Source organism: Myripristis murdjan, chromosome 19, assembly GCF_902150065.1.
Source record: "Myripristis murdjan chromosome 19, fMyrMur1.1, whole genome shotgun sequence".
NCBI lineage: Eukaryota > Metazoa > Chordata > Actinopteri > Holocentriformes > Holocentridae > Myripristis > Myripristis murdjan.
In genome coordinates, this window is record NC_043998.1 from 6,034,410 (window position 1) to 6,059,957 (window position 25,548).

Here is a 25,548-nt window from a genome sequence, read left to right on the forward strand (position 1 = left end):
AGTTTTCAGCAGTAGAAGAGAGGTTGTTTTGGCCAGCTCCTGCCAAGAATATGTGTCACTGGGTGAAGCAGGATGTTGCTCAGTGATGGTTTAGGTGGTCAGTCACTATCTTCTTCTGGATAAGTGAAGGTCTAATAACAAATCTGTATTATGTCTATATATATCTGAATAAGGGCAGCACAATATCGAGGAAATATGCAGCGTGTGATAATGATTAGGGTAGTGCGATAGCAATATGAAACCAGGCACTACTGCAGAGTAGAGACCATGCGAAATCTATGTACAACACCCAGACTCCTGGAATGCAGTCTCTGAAGCCAGACTCTCCTCCACAATCTTCAAATACTCCACAGAGAGTCTGTACTGCGGCCCATTAAAATCTCAGTGCAAAACAAAATCAGAAAGCTTTTCAAACCAAAAGCTATTTTTGACTTATCATTAACAGTGTTGAGGAAAATGTGTTTGCCTCAGACGCAAACCTGAGGTGTAGTGAATGATTAATTTATTAGTGACGCTCCAAATTATGATGGAATAGACAGAACACTGATGAAATCAGTTACACAAGACAAACAATGTATATGTTGCTGACCACAACTAGCTAGCATTAGCTAGGCTTTGACAAGTGGTTTCCAGCAGGAATTATTTATGTAGCTGCAAAGTGGATGCAGATGTGTGGAAATGGTACCTACCTTCACTTCCTATAGACCGTACTCACACAGCAGCCATTTTCCTCTGACATCACGCTCAGGGTGGGAGGCTTGAACACCGTCAACAGTAAAGCATTGGCGAGGATGGTGAGATAGTCCAAAACGTGACTTGTTTACCATGACTTTCCTTTGTCCAAACTGATAAATGGGCGGATGAATTTGCCAGAATGGCCAAAAGGATTGAAAAAGGATACAGCAGCAGCAACCGGACTGAAGCTTACATCTATGATGTTGAAGGTCAGGCCCGGCGCCATTTCACGTCGCAAGGTAATATTACATGACCGAGTCTGGAAGCAAGTGACACACAGCTTATTCTAGAGTTACCATGACTTACCAGGACATTATGTGGGCCATGCCTCTCTCTCCTCCCACAAGGTAACACAGTGTCACTATTTCTCCTATGCTTAACTCACAGCTGGTTCTCCTATTGGCATAGACATAGGCTTCTGACACAAGAGGTTACAAATGTATTACCGTAATGCACCGTATACGGTAGATGCACACTAAATGTGTGACACTTGATATCACAGTCCTTTGCATTGTCTATCAGGAAAATTCATATCACAATGAGTAAAATTAGACATATTGTGCAGCCGTAATCTGAAGCCTCTTCTCTGCATCTCCAACTGACCCTCTTCTGTCTCTTTTGTCCTCACTTTTCAGTTTCAGCCCCTCTGTAGTTTCCCTGTCCTTTTGCTGCTTTTCTCTGTCTCTCTTCTGTTTCTTTCTTTCTTTCTCTCTCTCTCTGCCCCCAGGGTCTTGTTGCAATGTTGTTGCAACACAAACGATTTTGGCGCTGTGATTTGGAGAGCCAAAGGAAAAGAGCTGTCACAGAGGTTCTGCTTTCCCAGGGGTTTAAATTCTGCGAGCCACTCATCACAGCCGTTGTCGTCATCATTATTTTCAAAAGCGACGACATACAGCCGACGAGAGGCTAGATAAGAGTCAAAAGTGTTGATAAAGGAGAGGTGAAGACAGCCAGAGCGGTAGTGATGGATTGAAATATTGCTGAGAGAAGAAATATCTGCAGAAAATGAGTGAAGAAAGAAATAGCAGTAATAGGGTTGAAAGAAAGAAAAGGAAATAAAAAAATTGTGTGAAAGGGAAAGATGGTGCAAAGAGAGTATAAACTGAAAGGGAGAGACAAATGGGTGAGAGAGACCCAGAGAGAATATAAGTGAAACTTTATGTTGCCCTGCGGCCTCTGTTCTTTGTTTTATACTCTACTTTGGCAGAACCCATACAGCACTGCCCATGTGCCCTTGACATAAAAGGCCAACAATTTTTTCATTTTCAACAGCATCTCTGTATTCAGAGAGTCGATCCAGTGATGCCAGCAGTCTGATGTTGGGATGTTACGGTGCTCTGAGGTGTTTTTGAGCAGCCTGACCTTCTCCTTTCGCTCCTGACCTGACCCGTATAAATCTCCAACCCCGGCCATTCTGCATCTATATCTAGGTTGAACTTTTTCATCTATGTATGGTATGCGGACGGATGTTTTTTTTTTTTTTATGTGAACACACAAATAGCCTTTTCCCATACACATGTGCTGGCCTCGCTATACTCTTTTTAACTTGGCATGTAAGCCTAGCGCGGCTGGGGTTTGCGTTTCCATGACAACTGGGCTGCCCGCTTAAAGGTGTGTCTTAAAGGTGTGCCCACACATTTTCAAAAAATCAAGAAGACTCATCAACAGCATGGATGTCGCTACAGGGATTTCTTGGTTGTGGGCAGTTCTGTTTCAGAGCTGTTCAATTTCTCTCCGGCGGCCAATGAATGATGACCAAGCCCTCTGATTGTTGCCGCGGGCCGCTTTAAGGTGGATTTGGCCTTACTCTGGAGATAGAGTAAGGCCATATAGGTCCATCTTGGTTGCGGCTCAGCACAACTCCACGCACTTGAACTGGCGATGGAAATGCAAATCAGCATGGCACGGTTCAGCTGGGTGCGGCCAACAGTGCCAATGGAAAAGCAGCCAAATTCACGTGATCGCGTTTAAAAATATGAGCCCCCACCCCTTAACCACACACACACACACACACACACACACACACACAGAAACACAGAGAGCATTCACTGTCCTCACTGTGACCTATTAGCACCTATTAATAATCCCTAGACAGTAATTAGCCCACTGAGAGAGAGAGCAGACAGGCAACATGAAACATGATCTCTATGTAAGTTAGTACTTGCCACTCTGGGGTGCTCCTGCCCCCGCCACACCCTCCCCCCTACACATGTGTGCTCAACACCGCTAGACTTCGGCCGGCCCTGTTCAGCTCTGTTACTTCACCCCTAATTGCTGAGGCCACCCCTGGGAGTTGGGAGCTTTGACCCCCCCGAGCTGGTGCCATGGTGTGAATTTTATTAAGGGCTGGTTGTCTTGTATGTGGACACACTAGTTCACATTTCACATAGTTTTAATCCAAAATGAGATATCTACCATTTAAAATTCCCAGCACCCATTTTTACAAATTATTTGTGTCATAAAACTAAGTTACAAGGTGGAATATTATTTAATTTCTACATCATTTTAAATCATTTTAACACCTATTTTTACTAAAATATATAAATACATTTCCGAATGGGGCTGGGCGATGTGAACAAAAGTAAACATCACAATATCTTTGACCAACATTGGTATTGCAGCATAGGGGATGACTTTTGGTGCTTTCATCTGAGATTGAGATTGCGTGTGTGTGTGTGTGTGTGTGTGTGTGTGTGTGTGTGTGTGTGTGTGTGTGTGTGTTTGTGTTGGGGGATGAGAGTAGTGTTTTCTGTTGGGTGTGCTTGCTGCTGTCCGTGACCTTTCAAACAGTTTAGATATGGAGCTGGCAGTCAGGATAAAGTGGACTCTTGGACACCAGCTCATGTGCCAGTGGTAGACACACACACATGCACGTACAGCTAAGCACACACTCAGGCAAGAGCACACAAGATACACACATACGGCGTGATCATACACACTGTTTCATATTAGCTGCCCTCCTTCCCAGTTTTCTCACAGCTAATAGCAGTAATGATAACCAATACTAGAGCTCACTTAAAAACTATCAAAGTGTCTAAGCTCAGTTAACCCTCTGGGCTAGCTCCATTAAATTACCATTACCAAAGCTGAGGTTGCAGTACACGACTGGAGTGGAATCTCTAATGTGCCGAGCACATGACCTTGAGGGACTCAACTCATCAGCACAGGAGCTGAGGAGTAACAGAGTTTCTAAATCTTGGTTCAGTGCCACGTTTCTTTAATGATTCAACTGATTCCTCCTATCAAATCACAACATCCTTGAACTCATCTGCCTCTTCCCATTCTACATCTCCCATTGGCCTGTTTTTTACTGAAGAATTCATCCACCTTTTTTCTTCTCTCTTTCTGAAGAACAGAGAAACATCGATCTTTTTGGCCTGGAACAGAGGAGAGAGAGATAGACCATGTTTAATTGATTCTGAGCTTCTTCGAGCGCCAGCATACATTCACTAGTTATTCTTTTGATGCATTTCAAAGTCTGTATTTCAGAGCATGCAATTAAAGACAAGCTCAGCTTAAGGGGCATTGCCAGTTTTTGCAATCCCAATTAAAATTTGGAGGATTGATTGAAAGGGAAGAGAATCACTGTGCATAAAGTTGAGCCATGCGAGACGCCTCTGTGTGTGTGTGTGTGTGTGTGTGTGTGTGTGTGTGTGTGTGTGTGTGTGTGTTTGTGTTATGAAAGCATTATAGCAGTAGTAAAAAAAAAAAAAAAAAAAAACTGATAGTATGCATGGTCAAATTTATATTCAAAGAAAATAATCACACACCTGTAAACTTAAGTCGCGATTAGAATGATTAAAGCAGAAGCTGCACACTTATGATATGACATTTGCATAAATGTATATATTTGTCAAGCAAAACTGCAACTCCATGAGTACATCTGACATTGCGACCTCTCATCAATGCATATATAACAGATCACTGCTAAACCATTTTAAGACCTCTTAGCAACATATCAAGTTTTAAAGTTGATTCACCTACTATACACAGTATACCCTGTGGTGGGCAAGCACAGTTGGACTCCAAAAATATGTTCCAGACAAAAAGATTTAAGACATTTAGGAAAATGACATATTATAAGTTTGCAGCTTAACTTACATGTATTCGAATATTGACCTGCAGGTGCGTGAATATTTCATTAAATATTTAGTTTAAATATTTAGTATGTGAATATTAACTTTGTGTGTTTGCTTTAGATCGAGAGAGAGAGAGTGTGTGTGTGTCCACGCGTTTGCACACACGTCTGCATGCATGACTGACACTGTTATCCCTTAACAGTTGGGAGTGACACTGTTATAGCCGTAGACTCAGCTGCCATTGAAAGGTCAGCCAAGAGCACATTCCCCCATGGTCGTTCCTCACCTTCTCAACATACAATAAAGGCATCGTCTTATGCAGAATAGCTTACTGACATAGCAACACAGTGTTATGCATGAAACAGACACGACTTGAGATTTGACTTAAGTCGCATGCAAATAGACTTGACTTGCAGCTCCTCCCTTTTGATTCTCGACTTGCTCAGACTCATGAACAATAAGAGTCTTTTCCGTGGTCAACCAGGCGCTGTGTGTAAAAGTCACCGGAAAAAAAGTTGCAACAATGGGCTCTACTTTTGAGCCAGCTTTAAATGGGTGTTATTGCGCTAACCAACCTTCTCTTATGGTTTATCACATTTCTATAGGAAGCAACAGTACTGGTATACTGTTCTATCCAGACTGAGGGAAATGGTGTGTGTTTTCATACACACACGTTATCTAAAGTGGATACCGAGATTGAATCTAGGTAAATCTAAGTAAACCCACATCAGCTCTTGTAGACGTACACAGCTGTCTTTGCTTTTGTACACACCAAACCGCTTGGATGTAGCTTGAAAATGATCTGGAAAACAGCATCAGTTGTCATTCCACATCGCCGTCCACAAGGATCCTCGTCAGGTTGCCGGAAGCGTCCTCTCCTTTCCAACAGAGGTTTTTACGTCCAGCAGATAAAGGCCTGGAGCTGCGATGAACATGGTGCGATAGTGCAGAAGTCTGGCTGTAATTGTTTTGGTGAGACCTGATAGTGGCGAGGCAGGATATAAATGTGTGTTTGTGTGTTTTTAAGTAAATTGAAATGTCCACATCTCTCTCTGTAAACTGAAATAATAGGTTAGTCAAGTTGTGGGTTGTTGTTTATTCTACAGTCATGTAAATCATGTAAGAGAGACTATTGCTTTTCACACATTTGGTAACTGTGGCACTGTGTGCGCATTTCAACACTGTAATTATGTGAAAAATTGTCCTCAAATATATGACATCAGCATCATTACGCACAGAAAACATGGTGACCCTGTTGAAACCATCGGCAGAAACATGAATTCACTTTAAAAAGGGACATGCTGGTAGCATACTTGTGCAGTTTACACAGTGTTCATACTTGGGTGCTGTATACTCCTGTAAGTATATTCTGCATGGACTGTGCATGCAGAGAAGAGAAGAAGACCACAGAGGCCAGCTTGATCTCATCCATTTGAAAATGTCAGTGTGTGTCACCTAGCGGGGAGTGCACTGTTTTTAAAGGGAATGAGAGAAGCTGATTTGATTGGCCTTTGTTAAAGTTCACCCAGACCTGTTAATAACGTATTCCTCCTACTAGGGGCATTAACTCCTGTTCCAACGCCCTCTCCACAGACAGCACCAGGATAGCGCTAATTGCCAAGATAATGCCGGGGTCGAAAATTGCAAAAACAGCCTGCCACACTCCAAAGAGGATACCGCTGGGTTTTAACGGCTAATGCTTCACCATCAAAGAGAGGCCCAATAAGGTCCATAGTTGAACTTAATGAAGATGATCTATTGTGTTTTTCCTCTTTATCTTGGACACAGTTTATCTTGTTCTTTATTGTTACGACAGACCTTTGGTTCAGGCCCTATGGACTCAGACATGACTTGGACTGCAGCTTGAAGATTTGAGACTTGACTTGGACTTGCATGTTGTGACTTGGGAACATCTCTGAGATTGTGATGTGAATATGCATGGTTTATAGCTCATAGGTGCGCACACCAGGCACACCATACATGGCTATGTCATTAATACTTAGAACACACACATGCTCCCCAAAACATTTATATGCACATAAACACTCAGAAAACAGCTGACAGCCATAAATCTGCCGTTTGACACGCCCTGTTCTTTTCCTGTTATTGCTGTTAAAGCTCTGATAAGTAAGTATACTTTGTCTTCACGCCAGCTATGACCTAAACCAAACTCTCAGTTTACATCTCATCAACTCTGCCCCCATTCTTACCTCTCAAAAGTGTACATTTCTATCATTTTTTTCTTTATCTGATTTTCTTTTGCTCTCACCTTACCTCTCTCTTTCTGACCCCCTTTTCCTCAACCTGAGTGTGTTATCTCCTGCTTTCCAGGCCCCGGGCCACTTGCCACTTAACTGTAGGTTTATCACTTTGCATTGGATATAGGTGATCTTTACGTAGGCACGGCTTGCTGGGCGGGAGCGAGGGAGGCAGAGAGATTGGACAAGGACAGAGTGGAGTTGAGAGCACTGGTGAGATGGAGGTGCCCTGCAGAGAGGGAGGTAGACAAACGTAGGATTTGAATCCCAACCAAGACTCGAGGCTGCAGGTTTTTATTAGCCAAGTAAAACTTAAATTTTCTGATGTTTTTCTAATAAAGAACTGCTAACAGCTGTATTTTTCAACAGTATTTTTGATCCCCAGCCCAAACCCAAACACAAGCAATGGAAAAATCTGCCCTCTGATCTTCTCATACTGGTTTATATCATAAATCTGTGACATTCTGTGTGTTCCAGGAATTATTTTGTGAGCTGTGGTAATTTACCTGTTTAATGCACACACTTTCACTTTAACTGTCCCATCTACTTCCACTTGAGTTAGTGATTATATTATTTCCCAGACTGCCTTCCGACACGCCTCAGAGAACATGCCTGAACCTGGTCCAGGTGAGCTGTGGGTGATGCTTGAAGGCAGAGAGAGCAATAATAATAGCAAGACCAAGACATCCATTTTTTTTTTTTTTTCCAATTGAGCGAAAGCAAGAACAAGCAAGTGTACTCCTTTCCCATTATGCAACATGTCCTGTGGCTGCATTGCATTATGGTCTACTGAGTCTACTGTTGGCGGAGAAATTAGCATCTCTGCCTCTTCTACAATGGATTTCTCCCCATGTGATTGCTGAATGCTGGTACAAAATGGTGAATTTAAAAAGAAACAGTTCCTCTTTGGTTCTGAGGAAGCAGCCTGCAGGACAAAAAGCTGGCCGAACAGGAGAACGGGGAAGCAAACAAAGCGTTTATGGCCGATACGTTCCTGTTTGAGCAAGGTGCAAAATTTATTTATTTATTTGCTCTTACCTGTCATCATCTGCTATTTGCTAATCAAACAATGAGCGCTTACTCTCTGCTGTCCCCTCCATCTAAGTGTGACAAACAGCAAATTGTTTTACAAGTGATAGCCATAGCGAAGAGGCAGTGCTACTTGCAGCAGTCGATGTGATAGAAAGAAGGCTTTTGATAAAAGCCACTCTATTAGTGATTGGCCTCTGGGGCTTATGTCATTACTGTCCCATTCACTATCACATCACAATTTGTCCTCTTAGTGTCAGAGTGGCTGTCTGCCCTTGAGTGTCCATGTGTGAATGTGTGCATGTATGTGTGTTTGTGTGTGCGCGTGTGTGTACATGTGTGCTTGAGAAAAAGTGTGTCTGGCAGTGTGTGCTGTATGGTAAATAAAATTTGGCAACAGCACTCTGTACAAAACATAGCACAGTGTTAGTGAAGTTGCAGGAATCGATCGACAGAAATGACCTTGTCAAGTCTGCAGAGTATTGATATTTACCATTCTTCATCGCACCTGCTTCTCTCTACAGCCCTTATCAGTTATAGAAGTGCACAGTGAATAAATCCAAATGATTTAAATTCTAATATTATGACCGCATTTTCCAGATCATAATATTGACCCCTGTTGGTGTCAAATAAGCAAGAGGATACTGTTTTTGTTATTTATTTATTTTAACTTTATACTTATTATTTTATATATGTTTTTAATAGATACTTTTCAATTATTCTTTCATTGTGCTCAATTCCAGGCCTTTCAGTTTATTCAAGCTAAGCAAACCATAACTATTAACATCTCATTTTCTCCATTCCCAGGCGCGTTTTTGAACGTTTGTGAAAAAACGCTGAGACTTGAAATCAATACCAAAAAAAAAAAAAAAAGCTGCATCCACATTTTTCACAAGTCGTGTTGCAATCGCAAAATTCAGCAGAAAAGATCACACTACAGTATTCTTGCATATTATGCAGCTATCTGTCTCACAAATGAAAAGATGGTTTAAAAGGGTCAAGGAGGACTCAGCCTGCATCACAGCCCCAGATCGAGTCTCGGTACTTGACCTCCCGCCATCCTTTACTTTGAGATGTAAATCCTCTCCGCCACTGGAAGAGGTGGGGACAACCTCAGACACTGATAAGTCATGAATAGATAGGTATTTTTGTTAATATGGCTATTAAATACTTGTTAACATAATAAAGGTCCCAGCACTTCATAAATCTCACACTTGCATGTCTCGATACATGTAGATAATTACACAGAATGTGCAATGTGACATCGGTGTCTCCCTAGTTGAACAAATTGGAAGACTGTAAAACAAGGTGTGTTTTTATTGGTCCAATATATAATCATGGTAATGAAATTATTGCTGACATTTACTAGGCAAATGAATAAATAATTGTGCTTTGCAATTACTGTTTATCATTTCACAAACACTATTATGCAGTTCATAAATCAAAGACAACACAGCAGAAATACCGCTTCAGGGTCTGTCATCCCAACCAATAGGCTATCCTTCATTGACGCAATTTGATTATCATCAGCGTCTCCGAAAACAGTGTTAAAACTGGTAGTGACATCCCACAGTGTTATTCTTTGCCTAATTAATATTTATAATAAATGTAACAAACATTTATATTATCGTTTTTACATTTTCCTTCACTAAAAAAAAAACATAACGAATATATTTGAAAATGTCTTCCACTTACTCTGGACCTGTAAACAATCTTGCATAATTTGCTCGTTTTGAGTTGATTTGAGGGTGGGTTTTAGATTTTTTTTTTCTCTGGCGGATGCCACCAAGAGGAAGATATTTGTGGGTGAATCAGTTTCCTTCTGTGTTATTAGTCAAAATAGCATTTAGATGGTATAATGGGTGAAAAGCTCCCTCAAAGGCAAAAGGAGGTTGTTTGAATATGGCCTATAATCTGTCTATTAGGAGAAAAAAGCAATAATAATATCAGTCATGTCTAAGAACATTCTCATGCTCTGAATCCCACTGTTCAGGATTAGAAAGGCATTGAACCAGGGATTAGCGGAGGAAGGAATAAAGCCCTGTGTGGACAAGAGAGGGCTGAGGCATGGGCTAATGGATCAAGAATACACACACAAACACGCATGCACACATAGTCTTACCGAGTCAGCAGCAGGTCTTAAAGCTATTTAACCCCACATAAGAGGCGACATTCCGTAAGCAGATTCCAGGAACTATCCCGTTGTAAAACCGAGAGTTGAAGGTGAGTAAGGCTCCCCTTTGACCCCGAGGCCACTACATCCATTCTTGACTTTCGAAGCTTACCAATCCCTCTTGCTTGTGCGCACTTGAGGAAAAGCCCCTTTGTCGTGTGACCGGGGGTCATGTAATGCTAGACGCCATGTGAGAATCGCTCACATGGGAGGCTTACAGGAGTTGACAGTAGCACAGTGTAGACACAACATGTGGTGTAGCATTTAGGCAAGGTCACATGTAGTCACTGACACCATTATGACTTCATATCTTTGGTCCAGTGCACTGATTTTGATCAGTGATACATGGGTGGGCCCTTTTTTGCAGGTGCTGTTTCAAGACGCATGTATGCAGTTTTCATATTTTGCCATGTATCACATTTATGCATGAGAGTGTTCCCTATGGATGGCATGTGCAAGACAATTCATTGCACTCATGTTAACCTGCTGAGTGTTGGGCTTTTGATGGGATTTTTGATGAATATGATCATATTAAAAACCTCATCAGACTGCATCCACACGACTTCTAAAAAAATGTAACATTTTGAATCAAACCTAGCATTTTTTAAGAGAACTGATGATGGAAGTAACTAACGTGTGAGCCATCCTGGGTCCTTGTCTCATCTCTGTTGAGAGTTACACATGCGTAGCACCTGCACATGCTGGTAGTTGATCCAGCAGATTGCTAGCCACAAAATATTAGTCACCAGCCTTGGCGGCCACCAGCCAAGCCAGTAGCCGATTCAGTGGGTTTCAAAGTTAAACGAGTTACCAGATGAGTCACCACATTGGTCGGGTGAATAGTTGGCTTCTCATTTCCTACCAGCTGCCTCTCAGTTACCATTTCCGGCTTGTCATCGGCCAGATCAGTAGCTGGCTTTCGGCAAGGATATGGCCTCCTCCGACTTCTCCGTAGTCTTAATTTTGTCCCTTACCCTGTGCCATATGTTCCCACTGTTCTCGCAGCCAATCAGCTCCCCTTCTGTTCTCCTGTATTGTCAGCTGTACCTTGTTATCTCATTAGTTCAGTTTGTATTTAAGTCCGGTTCTCACTTCTGTCTCTGTCGGTTCATTGTTATGTTTTCCTGCGTGTATTCCTGTGTTCCTGAATTCCGAGCTCCTCAGTTGTTACATGCCTTCGGCAAAATAAATATTATTTCTTCACTTCAATCCTGCTCGCCTGGCCTCCTTCATTTGGGTCCACCAACTCTGCTTCCTTGCTCCACACATAACACCATGTGGCAAAGTATAAGTGTTGCCTTTGCGGCAGGAACGCAGTAGGTAGGCTCAGTGTTATCCTTGATGTCGTCAAGTGTAGCAAGAATTGTATGACCTGGCAACCTGTACCTGCAAGTAATTTGGGACTCAGTTAAATCAAAAACTGATTCTCCTTCAAAATATCCACTCTGGAGCGTGACAGTGCCTTCACCTGGCTGCAATCACTGCTGCCATGATCACCGGAAAGTCTGGGCGTGACACCCCTTATAAATGCTTTTCAATTACCATCAACTCTCTGAGGACACTAATAATTTCACTCTAACTGTGTGTGACTATTAGTGCTGCTCTTTGTGATTGGACTGTATTTGCAGTGAAGCTCATTTACATAGCAAAGCGCCAATTTTGCGCCAAATATATGCATTTTAGTTCATTTGAATGCAAATGGCAAGGGCACATCGTGGCACCATTTGCTTCACAGCACAGTTAGGGGTGCATTTCACCCTTTGTGGGTGTTTTGTGAATTACGTGGCTCTGTTTTGTCTTATTTGCACAGGTTTGGCAGCTGAGAAAGCTGTTCAATTCTTTTGTGAATTCGTCCCTCAGCGTAGAGTGCGAGGCTGCCTTTCTTTCCTCGACAAAGGGGTGGCATCGTGTCTGTCTGATAGATCTTACACTGCAAAATTCTATTGATGTCAGGCCCTTTAGACTGAAGTGGCCTAAAACACATAGTATTCATGAAATTTCAAGGTTGAGTCCACATGATTCTTGTCATTGGAATTAAGGATGAACTCCACAGACAGACTCCACAGCCATAAAAACATGGAATAACCACAAAATTTGTTGAGTCTGCGTGACCCTCATTGTTGGCCTGACTCAGTAATAAATTACATGCTCAGTCAAGATTTTTTGATCAGATGAGTCTAAACAATCCTGAATTCAATCATTTCTTAATCAGGTGCACTGGTACAGTATGCAGCATCAAGTACAGCGTGCAAAGAAGTGATACAGGACATTTGTCATGGCACATTTTGTAAGATAAGTTGAAAATAACCTGTCATACCAGAAAAAAAAAAAAAAAATTTGAATGTCTTCTCTTCCTCCAGACTGGATCCTGCTCCCCCCTCCTGAGGTCCAGATCCATCTCCATCTTCAGCCCCAGGCCCGGCCCTCTGAGCTCCAGCAGGACATCCAGCACACAGCCAGCCTCACAGGGGGCGCACTCCCTCCGGAGAGCCCCAGACCCCCGGGTCGGGACGGGACCCTGTCATGTCTCACTGACTGACCCCCCCCCAACCAGCGAATGACAAGTGTGCATCCGAGGGTGGGGCCCGCCTCAGTCTCGCATGATTGGCCACTGGATGGAATTAAGGTGAATGGAACACATGCCCAAGGAGCAGGACCCTAACCTATCAGAGGGAGAAGAGAAACGGTGAGTTTCAGCACACCTCCACCTTTGTTTTGCCTTTGTTTACCCGGGGATAATTGATTAAGCACGCCTGCTCTACTTCACCAGGCAGCCAGGCTTCACACTCATTCATTTACATTTACATTCCATTCTGGGAGCTGTTCAGACAAAAATTCAAGTCTTTGACAAATTGATCACCAGCTCACTTCAGCCTGAACCAAGACGACTGATGCTGACACAAGTTCTGACTCAGTAAAACTTAAAGCTGCAATCCATACCAGCTTTTTCCACCTTTGAAAAGTCTCACTTCAGTGACATTACCGCATTCATATTTGATGCTCCTCTGCGTCATGTCGGTGTCCTTTCGGTTGTGATTTAGCTTTTCCCCGACCAGTGTTGTTTAATTATTTATGGCTGTATATGGTGTTTGCTCTGTGTCATTTCTCTCGTTGGCTTCTCTCTGTGTATCCCCCATCGCTTCTTATGAAGAAGCCTTGTTTCCCCTTGCAAGGATGCCTGTATAAATACTGTAGGAAGAGTGTTCTTTATTGTCACGCCTCAGCCGGGGTAATGCAGCATAACTCTCACCAAACCACTTTACTTCCTGCATGAAATCCCTCTGTGCTCTCCTCCCCCTCCCCTTATTTCTTGTCTTCCCTGATGTAAACTTCTGACCTCGCGTCCATGAAATGAAGCAGGCATGTCTCTCTGCCTATGTCATATGATTCTGTTATGGTGTTATGAGTGGGGAAAGGTCTTCCGAGGACACCAGAGAGTGGATCGCTTGTTCCTTTTGCCTCCTTTGATCCTTTACGTTTTCCGCATGGTGTTTTTCTGTTTCTACTCGTCTGTGTCCTTTTGACCATTTTCAGACAAGCAAAAGATTGTAAACTTGCCCCCCCCCCGCCCCCCATCCCTCGCTCCCCCCTTCCTCTTCCTCTCGTTCTGGCCTGTTTTCAGAGAGCCTGGACAAGTAGGCCTCTGCTTCTGTCCCGCCAAACCCTGCGCCCTATAGTCATCCATATCATCACTCTGTGCATGTTTTTTAGCGTCTGTGCCTCTGTAAAGTGGAGCCAGCCCGCCAGGCCCAAACACACACAAACACGCCGCTGTTTAAGCCCCTTCTCATTAATGAAAACATAACATTAGTGAAATGGAAGCCCTCTCACAGTGCTGCCGCAGAAGGAAGGGGCCGTGCTGTTAAAGCTTCTGGGTAAAGGGCAGGGTTGCAGAGTTATCAGTCAATCTGCTTTGGCCTTGAGAGAGGAGAGGAGGCCCTCGCAGGTCCAGCATGCAAGGACAGTTAATTAATTTGAGTTGGAGTTCATTTACAAAGCGCCGTATAATGATTTTGGAGAAAAGTCACTACCTGTACCTGGGGCTCATTATGCAGTGCATCATTATGAGGTTCATCAGAATCTCTAAAGCAAGTCTTTTAAAATGTAAATCATTTTGCCGACCAAACACTGAAGTTTCTCGCAGTGCTTTGAAATTTATCATATTTTTTGGCTTTCATGCTATCACTAATTTTGCACACATTTGTATGTCTTGAAGCTTTGTGATGCATGTTATAACGGAGATGACTTGCGCTACATTCAAGTGCTGTCAGGAATAAAATAATTACGAGTTGAGAGGGCACAGTCGACCCAAAAAGTGCTAAAAACGACTGGGTAAAGTTTTTGTACAGTAGGGTTTGTGTGTGTGTGTGTGTGCGTGTGTGCATTTTATTATTATATGCTATTGTTTGTTTGGAATTTTTGTGCAAATAATTAATACTGTTGTATGTTTGTATTTTTACTTTGTTTAACCTTTAGTCATCATGCTCCTCTCTACTGAAGAGAAAATAACTGCAAGAAGCATTTAGCCTGGAGTTTATTTGTATTGCTACAGATGATGTAATAAGTATATAACCAGCTTTGGCTAATATAATAATTAAAACATGATTGTCTGGTCCATTGTGCAACACAAAGTCGCACTATGGCATGTGAAGTCAAATCAAACAACAAAAAAGGAAAAAGAAAAGAAAAAAAAAAACGGTTTCCATATTTGTTTGGTGAAAACAGACTTGAGTGCACATCAAGTTGCATTTGCGACTTTGAAACTCTTGAAGCCAGGGTTTGAATCTGACTGTGCACCGTGTCGACCTGTGTCACTTATTTTTCTTGCCTCTCTCCCACCGCATGCATTCCTCTAAACTGAAATGCCTTAAAAATAGCACGAAAAAGAGTAATTTGATGAATGTGACCGTGTGTGTGTGTGCCTGTGTATTATGATCCATTTGCCCTGTGGAGGGGATAGCTGGCTTCCTAGAATGTGGCATCAAATCCCCTGTACTGTGTCTCCATGTGCCATATTACCAGGGTGTAAAGGAAGCCAGGCCACTGGAGCCTGGATAGATTCCTCAGCTAACACGGACACCTGTCAAAAGATTAACAACTCTGGCGCTGGGGGCGAGGACAGTTGGTGTAGGGATGGGTGTATGAGTCTGTGTGCAGGCCAGTAGTCTTCACTTGATGTGTTCCTGTGTCACTACAACAGCGATCTCTTTCTTGGTAGACATTTGACACATTATAAGTTTATGTGTAAGTTGATTTCTTTCACTTTATCCCACAACGGTGTGTATTCGCATTTGCTTGCTGTGACGTGTCCATGCTTGTTCCTTCACCTGTACCAAAGTGACAGCCAAATTAAATCTGTCTGCTCTTCATGGGATGACATTGGATGCGATTGGTCTGTTCTGCATGACAGTGGATTTGATTCAGTCTCACCCCCCACCCCCCTCCCCTCAGCCTGTTGTTTTGTAGCAGCCCAGTGCTTTGAAGTGATGCTATGGTTACCAATGTGCAGACAGGGAACAGGCCAGTGCAGAGGTGCTGCCCTGTACCTATGGAACATTCACAGCAGCTTTTTACATAAAATACATTTTTGCGCCACACTGTCCTCTTGTGATCGCTAAGCTTTACAGAACATTACGTTCCACATGCAGAAGCCCTGTCGGACCGTCTAGCTGGGATTTACTTTCAAAGCTGGGACAAGTTGCAGCCTCCGTTTTTGGAATCCTACTGACCTCCTTAGCACGCTGTAGGAAGAAATTCAACATTAAACTTTGTCCTTTTATTTAATTCATACAAAATGATGCACGCTTCTGAGCTTCTACCACACTGTTACAATTCAGTTTATGATTAATAACATTTTTGTGTCATGTTTTTGCATAAGCTCACTGTGATTGCTTGTCGGGGGTGGGGGGTGGGGGGTGGTGGTTAAACGGTTACGTTCTCTGCACTGCATGTCATGTTGGATTTAGTCAAAATTAGTTGCCTCAATTTTTTGCAGAATTTCTTGCTTGCATCATTTCTCCGAATGTATCATCGCGGCTGATGCAAGGCTGCTTGCACCATATTGCATTTACAGTAGCAAAGGCTTGCGACACAGTGGCGTGTGGCTTGCTGTATGCAGGGATATTTTGTTCTAATGCTTAAAAGAGCTGCAGAAAGACTTGTTTTTTTATCTTTTGCAGTTAGCTAAGAGCTTCCAGTCAAACAGGTGTTAGAGCAAATCATAGTACCCACTTAATTATTGGTTGAGAGGTTTGTGACAATTCCCTCTGGCTGTAGTTCTGTCAGCTCTTTAACCGGAGGCTCAATACCAGTGAATCATTTTAATAATGAAATTCCGTAGCAAACCAGATAAAAACAGTTAGTATAAACAAATATGATAATCTGGTAATATTCAGATAGTAATTGGTGATAAAGCAAAATGAAAGTGGCGAATTACAAAATCAGTGAAGTAAAAGTAGCATTTGCTCATAATATGATGTTTTTCTAGTGGCTCTGTTTCCTCTCTTTACCATGCTAGACGTGGTATACTGTGTTCATTTGAATTCCACATTTATCACATACTGTAAAGTAGTTTGCCTGGCTGTAAAAGGATAGAGAAGGGCGATATTATCACGCTGCATTATCTGTGTCGGGGAACACACACAGAACCTTCACCCGACTGAGACAGACTCCGAGAGAGAGATTAATCTACCGTGCATTTCTGATAAAATATCGGCTATTGCTCAAAATTAAATGGCATGAAGCACAAATTCTGCACACACATATGGAGAGCGACTAATCATTTGCATCTCAGCACACTCTCAGCGGCAGAAAATGTCATCCGTTTTCAAAGTGCATTTTCACGTCAACTTTTCTGTCGCCTCAGCACCTTGAACAGTCTGTCAGCCCCCCTTGACTTTTTCTTTGGGGTCTTAAAGGATCGTGCCAGTGTTTGTGCATGTTCTAGCCCATTCCCTACAGTTCACATATACTTTTACATTACTACCGACCATTTTGGATTGCAAATCACACGGCATCAAACCCAGAGGACAAACGATGAGGCTTTCAGAAAACAATAATGTGGAATTTGGCTGCAATGATAAATCGATAACACAGTATATCACGATATTTCCTCATGTGGCACAGTATCTATACTCTTGTGTCAAGTATCGATATTTGAGTTTTCAACATAATTGTGCAGAAAGCACATTTGAGTTCCTGTGACACATACTTGTTCCCTGCATTTAGATATTTTAACTGGAACTGCTCTGTCATGTACATGCTGCAGTTGCTGTGCACATTAAAACACTATAAAAACAAGATTGGCTTCTGCTTTTTGAAAAATTATTTTGCCTTTTCCAGGATGTTTTTTTGTTCTTCTGATACAGATATTATGATATACCTTACAATATATTGCATATTGCAGAATCGCCCATATCTAATGTCATATTGCAAGTTACCCAGTGATTCCCACCCCTAGTACGTATGCTTTAAGAAATGGACAGTAATGTAAGTTGTGCTGGCAGTGTAGAAAATGGGCTAAAACATGTAAAATTACCAGGAAAGTTCTTTAATGACTCCAGCAGCCTCTATGTCTCGCTTTTAATCACATTCCCTCTCCTTGTACGTCACGCCGTGCCTGTGGTACAACTGAAGTCTCCAGGGAGGTAAACAAGATTTGGACCCATATTGCTTTTCCTTCCCCTTGACATTAGGATATCCTGTCAGAGACTGGGTTGTGGGCGTTGTCCCGTGCTCTCCTGCTACAGGTTTGACATTTTCTGCAGTCATTGGTCCACTGTCCACCAGAGATTCAGATGTCATGGGAATTGTGTAGGCTTAAAATTTTGCGTGCAATTTGATAATAGTGTGAACAGAGTGAGCAGTGGCACCGAAAGAGAAAGATGTCAAAATATGTTTGTGCAATATGTGACTGTCATGTGTTGGATGTATACATATACATGCGTGTATGTGTGTGTGTCTGTGCGTGCCAGTGTATTAGTTTTATGCTTTGCTGCTATCTTACAAGTACATCAGTGTGCCATTCAAAGTGTTGCACAGTGCAGGTGCTATCTGTCTGTCCATGTCAATTAGTGGCCTCTTGTGGTTGATTTGTTTAGTTTGGCTGCTCACAGGGCAGTCTACAGCCTGTCTGCCGCCCGGAGTGTGTGCCTGTGTGTGTATGTGTGTTTGTGTGTGTGTGTCAGCCTACATCTGTGCAAATCAATGTAGTTGACCAAAGCGTCAATTTCCTCAGTCAATTATTGCTCCTGGATTTGCATAATTAGAGTCCACCTCTAGGGACCCCACAACATTGTCAATAGCTTTGACAGTTTTCAAACAAGCATTTGCACAAGATTATTGGCTTTCAAGGTAAGATAGGAGCAGCAGCTCATTGCTGCCAGTTGAAACAGGCACACCTGAGCATCTCTGCAGTGATGCTGCATGAAGGCAGCCCTGATAAACATCCCAAAAAGGTACACCTCGAATCACCTAAAACCTGGACATAGAAGTCATAAATGTGAACTGTTGAACTGTGCATGACAGTAAACATAATTGTGTTTAATATTTAGGAATAAAAAAAAAAACTCTCCTTACCTACAGTATGCAAGTAACAAGTGACCCTAAAACATGACCACACCTCACACATTAAATGTTACATATAATTTGATTTGATACTGTGAATTTTGGTCCTGACATTTTTGACCTAACACACAGCTGGAGATATTGCCATGCTATATTTAACTTTGCAGCTCCTGTTTTTCTACTCCTGAACCTGCTTTTGATTGTGATTAAGGAGCCTGGGGATTTAAATGGGGCTGATATTGTCGCGAGAGCAAGTCTTCTATTCTTTGTCCCATATTTCATCTTTCATCCCAGTGTGTATGTACATACATATGCATCCCAGTGGGTCTCTGTGAGTGTAATTATTGTTAGACAGAGACACCTCTGCCTAGACCTGGATTTTTTTTTCTTTTACATATCAGAAGTATAATCTTCCCCATATTATTTTTCATCCTAACCTGTGAACACCTTCAGAGTTTGATTGAAATCCTGACATAAAGCAAGACTTCATCTAAAATGAAACATTTTTTCATTTGAAAAAAGTGACACCTACTCAGCACAAAACTAAATCAAATTATGGCATTTCTTTAAAGCTAGTAAGTAAGATCCTTGATTGACTATATGATGAAATGCCAGGTAATGGAAGTTTTGGAAGTGAAATCTTGTTCGCATGGATAATATTTATGAACTTATAGCAGCATGATCTACATTCTACACTCCAGTTAAAACAGCTCCGTCACATAAAACCACCAAAGCTGCCCGGAGTCACATTCAAGAAAGCAAAACGCCATCATAGTAAGTACAAGCTGGAACTAATAGAGAGTCTGTCAGTGCTGCTGGATCCCTGTTTTGGTTGCAATTTGACTGGCATTGTGTGCAGATAAAGTCCTGAGTAAATGCAACCCCTTGAAATCACATAATGCAAATCTGCTGCCACAGATGCAGAAAGGCCTGCCTTTAAAATTCGCCAGTTCATTCACACAACATTGCATTACTACACCAACATCATACTTAGCAACTTAGATTATACTCATAGTGGTTTTTAAATAACATATTTGTCAAGCACACTTAGGACTTAGAAGCTGTATTGAGGCCATTAGCCTTTAGTGTTGGTTTTAAATGTCATAGTCACAGAGTGGAGTGTATGTGTGTGTGTGTGTGTGTGTGTGTGTTAGCTTGAGGATTTAGCTGCATGTTTATTATTAGTTATATGTGGGTTACTGTACACTCCAATGTATTTAGATAGAGGGAGTTGGCTAGCTTTCATCTAGTGGCATGCTATCCCCTCCTAGCTTAGCCTGTAATTTAGACAATGGTGGGACATATGAGGGAACAAAGTGTCCATTAGCACTGGGGATGTATGGGATGGGACGGCCCCAGTGTAGGCCTGTAGCATGCATGGTGAACAATAGGCTACTGTGGCGCTCTAAACATAGAACGAGGGGCCTCACTCGATGGCTGTTATGGATATCATTCCCTGGACTATTTCGAGCGTGTTTGTATCGTTATTACATGTGCATCAAAGCCGGCACTTGTCAGGTTTTAATTTTTTGACTTATATGTGTTCATTTGAGAGGATTTATCTCCAAGGACATTTTGTTCTCTTGCGCTGGTGTTGACTGCTGTTTTGCTCGCTGGGGTTGCTCCACTGCCAGCAGTTCAGTGCAGTGCATCCAAAGCTACGCTCCTTGCAATCATTTGCAGTCATGTCGCTTTGGCCTTATTAAACCCTATGCTGTGTTAAAAATAGCAGAGTCTCATATGAGTGCTCTGTAACCTGGCAGCCTGGCAATTACTTGTTAGTCACTATGTCAACCACACTGCTAGTTGCACTCCAAAGCCACTGTCAAAATCACAGGTGGGGACTGGCTTTAGTCCAATCAAGATAGATTGGGTGGGACTAGCAGGAGAGTGAGAAACCCCGCAGGGAGAGAGAGAGAGAAAGAGAAAGAGAGAGAGTTAAAGAGAGAAAGAGTGAGTTAGTGAGTTACAGAGAGGGAGAGAAAGAGAGAGAAGGGTGTGAGTGGGTCCCAAGCCAGAGAGCTAAACATAGACCCAACTGGTAGAGGCATCAGTGTATAGTAGACTCGGAGACAGACAGGGACTGAGTGCATGTGTGACTACTGATTAGCTGCCAAACAGTCAGCTGCAGATAGCACTGCTCCTCTACCATGCATATTTTACACTCCCACTGCGTCATCAGGTCAGCATTGTCAATCTTTTACAAGTCACATTTTTGACTGGGGTGTTTTTCTTGCTGTTTGTGTTTTGTGTGCCTGTTTTGGGCTAGTTGTTATGCCAGTTAATGGTGCAACATGTGCACATATTGTACACAGCTGCTGTGTTATTGGCATTGCAATCGTTGTTTTTTTTTTTTTTTTTTAGTATGTCAGCTTTTGTTTTATGCTATACTGTTGGCTGCGTGTGCTGGTGGGAAAGGTGTACAGTATGTTCACATTTGCTGTGAGTCCGTCCTGGGTGTTTCATGCACAGTGACACAGTGGGTGGGACATCACTTATTCAAAGGTGTGTTTCAATGCATCTCGACTTAGAGTTTAAATTGCTAAGTGCTCTGTGGTATGCCGGTGCAGCTCTCAGTGACATGCCTGTAGGATAGTCTGGCTCACAGTGCCTCAACCTGTGAAAAATTACATCGCATCAAAAAAAAAAAAAAAAAATTAAATTAAATTATGCATGATGTTGGCATCCATGAACAAGCCCACTTGTATTTGCGCTAAGTGGCCGCAAATTCCCAGACTCTGTGGTGTAATTTAAAATCCTGCCCGGCTGCCAGTGTTCCTGCGTAAACAGGCAAATCAAATGGAGCGGCGTGTTTTTTCATTAGATAGGACGCTGCTTCAAAACATCTCGTCAGACAAGAACTGGATCGTTCTTATGTCGCCCTGCCCGCGTGCCTGTTACCAAGATATATCAAAACGATCTCAACGGATTCACATGAAACTTTGTGGAAAGATTGGTATTGAGCCGAGGAAGAGTTGATTAATCTGTTTATATAATGCCTCATTTGAAAGTTGAGAATCTCTGGAATACATTGGTGTCAGCCATTTTGTATCTTGACAGAAACACTCAAGGAATCAAGCCAATACTATGTTCTAATCCACAAAACGTGCCAACTTGAAAAAGCAGCGACAGAGTGTTTATTGTTCATTCGGGAATTTTGCAATGGATTTTCTTTGACCTCCCATTGTCTGATGTATGCACAAGACAAGTAACTTCCATTATGCAAGATAGGTATCTTGTAAAAGATACCTATCTTGGAAAACCTTGGAAAAATCTTGGAAAAACAATGAGTCCTCCCCGAGGCTTCTACATCCAGTCAGGGAAGAGAATTAGCGAGTAACGAGTCTGGATGGACAGTCTGACTTCTCTCCATTATGAAGCCAGCAGGCCGTCACACAGGATTGATAATCTGTAAAAAAGGAGCTGCAGCCTCTTGTGGATTTTGTTTGTGCAGTTGATTGGGCAGCAGCTCGTTCCAGTTTTAATCAAGTTTTCTATAAACGTGACCCCTGATCTGCTGCCTTGGTGGAGGTCTTCGCTCTACTGAGCTCATTTTCTAGTCTACAGTCTACAGTTCTTTCTTTCTTTCTTTCTTTCTTTCTTTCTTTCTTTCTTTCTTTCTTTCTTTCTCTTTCTTTCAGGAACCACTTGGCCCTGTTAATGCTTGGGTCTTGTAACCTCTCCAGCAGAGTGTGAAATAATTGCTGTACAGTAAGAAAAGAAGAAAACAGGGTCTCCTCTTTTTTTCTGTATCTCTTTCACTCTCTCCCTCTCTCTCAAAGAGGACAGTGAGCGAGGATAACCACATCAGAGGGTTCCGCCAAGAGTGCTAAGCTCTTTTTGGCTGCGAGGGTGCTAATATTTTCATTAGCCCTATTTTTGGATTGATCGGGTCTTACATGAGGGTTAGAGTCTGGACCCTAGTCAGAGGACTGGTGACTCATATCATCAATCTTATTATTGCTATGCCAGCATTCTTGCTGTCTTGCCATCAAAGGTGTGCTTAAAGAAGAAAACAAAACATTTTGGTCAGGGAAAGCAAACCTCTTGATTAGGAGAGGCTGTGGCATCCACAAGGGCACTTTGTAACCTATTAGTCCATTTTCTTGGTCCAAATCAGAGTGAAATTGATACTTTTGATTAGTTTTTAATTTGGTTGGATTTGGTCTCACAGTGCACAAATTTAAGTGGACCACAAAATAGAAGCTGAGGTGTGTGTGGGCTATACTGAAAACACACTCCAAAAGTCTGAAAAGTCAGAAAGATGGGAAAATCTTAAAAAAAGAAAAAAAGAACAAACTTTTCCTGGTGATAAGCGACTACTAGCTAATCGTTTATTCATTTATAGTTATTTGACATGCGTTTCTTCACCTTTATTTCTGGCACATGACCCAAGATGCTATGGCAAAACCAAGAGCAAAATGTGAATATGTGTGAACAGACGACGAGGTGGAGTTGCTGCCGTAACAGTACAAGGTGATGAAAGCCCAAGATGTCATCACTTCCCAAACTCTTTGTTTTGCATTGCCTTGCAGATACACATAAATCACAGTTTTTTAAAAATCTGCACATTAGATAGCATTTGAATAAAATCTCCATTTGAGTGACTTAAAATGCTGTCTGCATGTGGATGAGAGGTCAAAACCTGGAGGAAGATGTTAATTTTGCAAAATGTCCATATTAGTGTGGACAAGTTCTCAGCTGCAGTGGTCAGGGTTTGCTTCCGCACCGGGCCCTTAGCTACATGTCATCCCCTCTGTCTGTCCGTCTTTCCTGTCTCTCTCCACTTTACCTGTCCAGTAAAGCAGAAATGCCACAAACAAATAATCTTAAAAAAATATGCCGTCCATTTCTGCAGTGTTGGTTCAAACTGTGTTGTCACTGCAATTGAACAGATTTGATTAGGGTTTTCCTGGAAGCGGCCCAAGACCACCTCTGTCAAGCGGTCTTGGACCAGTTGTTTCCTTTTGAAAGAGTTTGTGTTTTTGTCCCGTTCACCCATGTTTCCATCCATAGCATCAGTGTGCAGCCTCATGGGAGGACTGAACTGTCACTTAGCTGACAATTTGATGGCTGTCGCCGCCAGCAACTGTATGTGATGGCTTTTGATATGGAAGCCAGTTGGCACAGGGAGAGAATTTTACCTTTAGATGTCAGTCAGTGACAGCCCCACCTTGTCATTGCACTGTGACAGCTTCCATTCCCTTTCTCTCAGCCTATTAACTCTCTGTTTGTGTCCATAAAGTGAACAAACGAAAATTGGTCACGTTCAAAGACTTTGCCAGCCCCCCTCCCCTTGGCATCAGAGTCCCCAGCCACTAATAATGGGGAACACTCACAATTCAGCCTTTGCAGTTAAGAGGTATTTTGTGCATGACCCAAGAAGTGTTGCTTGATGACAGTACACGTGAGTTCCCTGGCTCTCTTCCCACTTTTGGAGAGAATTGTTCACATGAATTAAGTCGAGAACAACATGTGAAATATGTAGGAGTGGACCCTGGCTTTGATTGCAGAGAGACGATCATCGTGTATGTTTCCAGTACCTATTTTGGTTTCATCTCAGATCTTCTCCTCCCATCCCCTCTCACCTCCTAGCGTGACAAGGGACATCCTGTCCCTGGGTTGGGCCTTAGTGTAAATCACGAGTCTCATTTAGCATCTCTAATAAGATGCTACAGTAACAATAATCAAGATAATTCGAGCTTTAACTTAGCAGGATATGTAAGAGCTTAATCCAATGTCCCATTAAGCCTGCTGATGCATTCTGAAAAGGGCAAAGGCAAACATAATTGTGAACAAGCTGCTGTTGTAATTTAAACCAAGGTAGAACATGAAGAGCAGTTGCAGTTGGCATTTAGGCTCAATTACTGTAACTGCCCAATTTAACATGCAGTTATATTGTTAGGTTTCCCCGGGGCAAAGATTGTTTGGAAGTGAGAAATATCAAAACATGCTGGCTTCTAAGTGAGGAAAGAAACCTTTAGGTCATGTAGAAACTTTATTGAGAGCAGAAGAGTGATATTCTTTATTGAAGTACTATTTATCGAAGGGGGGGTTAAAGCCTTGATGTTCCAGTCATCATCGCAGTGCATAAAAAACATTTGATTTATGTGCGTAGCATGGTAATATTAACTCAGCACTTGGCCATGTTAAGGTCGTATTCAGGTTAAGCTGTCTACTGATCATGCAGCTTTGATACCCTGCGACTGAATGTTCCTGTCACTGCAAATTAACCAACTAACAGAGCGCTTCTATCCACCTTTAGTATTCTGCACGCACATGAAACAAACATAAAAAAAAAAATGGCTGAAATTATTTGACCACCAGCTGACCCCTCCCTCTTTGAGTAATAGTAAGATACTTGGAATAAACTGGCATGAAATGATGATCTCACGATGACCCCAACAGAAAAGGTGATGCTAAATACTGCTCACTACAGGTTTCATGTTTTTTTTTTTTTTTGCTTATCAGAATGGGACCATGACTTTGTGGGAGAATGCATTCGCACAGACGGTGAAAATCAGAAATGAAAGAAGCAAGATGTTTATATGCAACAGTAACCAGTTTAATATGGGAGTTAGCCAGGGATCTTAACCGTGTTTCTTCATAATCGGATTTCACAGTCAGGGCATAAGCTTAGCGGAGTTTTTCTAATCGAGTTAGAATACATGCATTGACCCCAAACCGAGAGGTCACCGGGTTATGAACT

General features: G+C 42.2%; 1 protein-coding gene across 1 annotated transcript in view; it reads left to right on the forward strand.

The window, feature by feature from the left end:
- The window catches only part of LOC115377475 (thyroid hormone receptor alpha), a 94,327-nt gene that overhangs the window by 43,616 nt on the left and 25,163 nt on the right, over window positions 1–25,548 (forward strand). Inside the window, exon 3 of the mRNA XM_030077233.1 lies at window positions 12,635–12,960. Coding sequence (XP_029933093.1) covers window positions 12,905–12,960 — 56 coding nt within the window. The 5' untranslated portion in view covers window positions 12,635–12,904. The remainder of the gene's footprint in view (window positions 1–12,634; window positions 12,961–25,548) is intronic.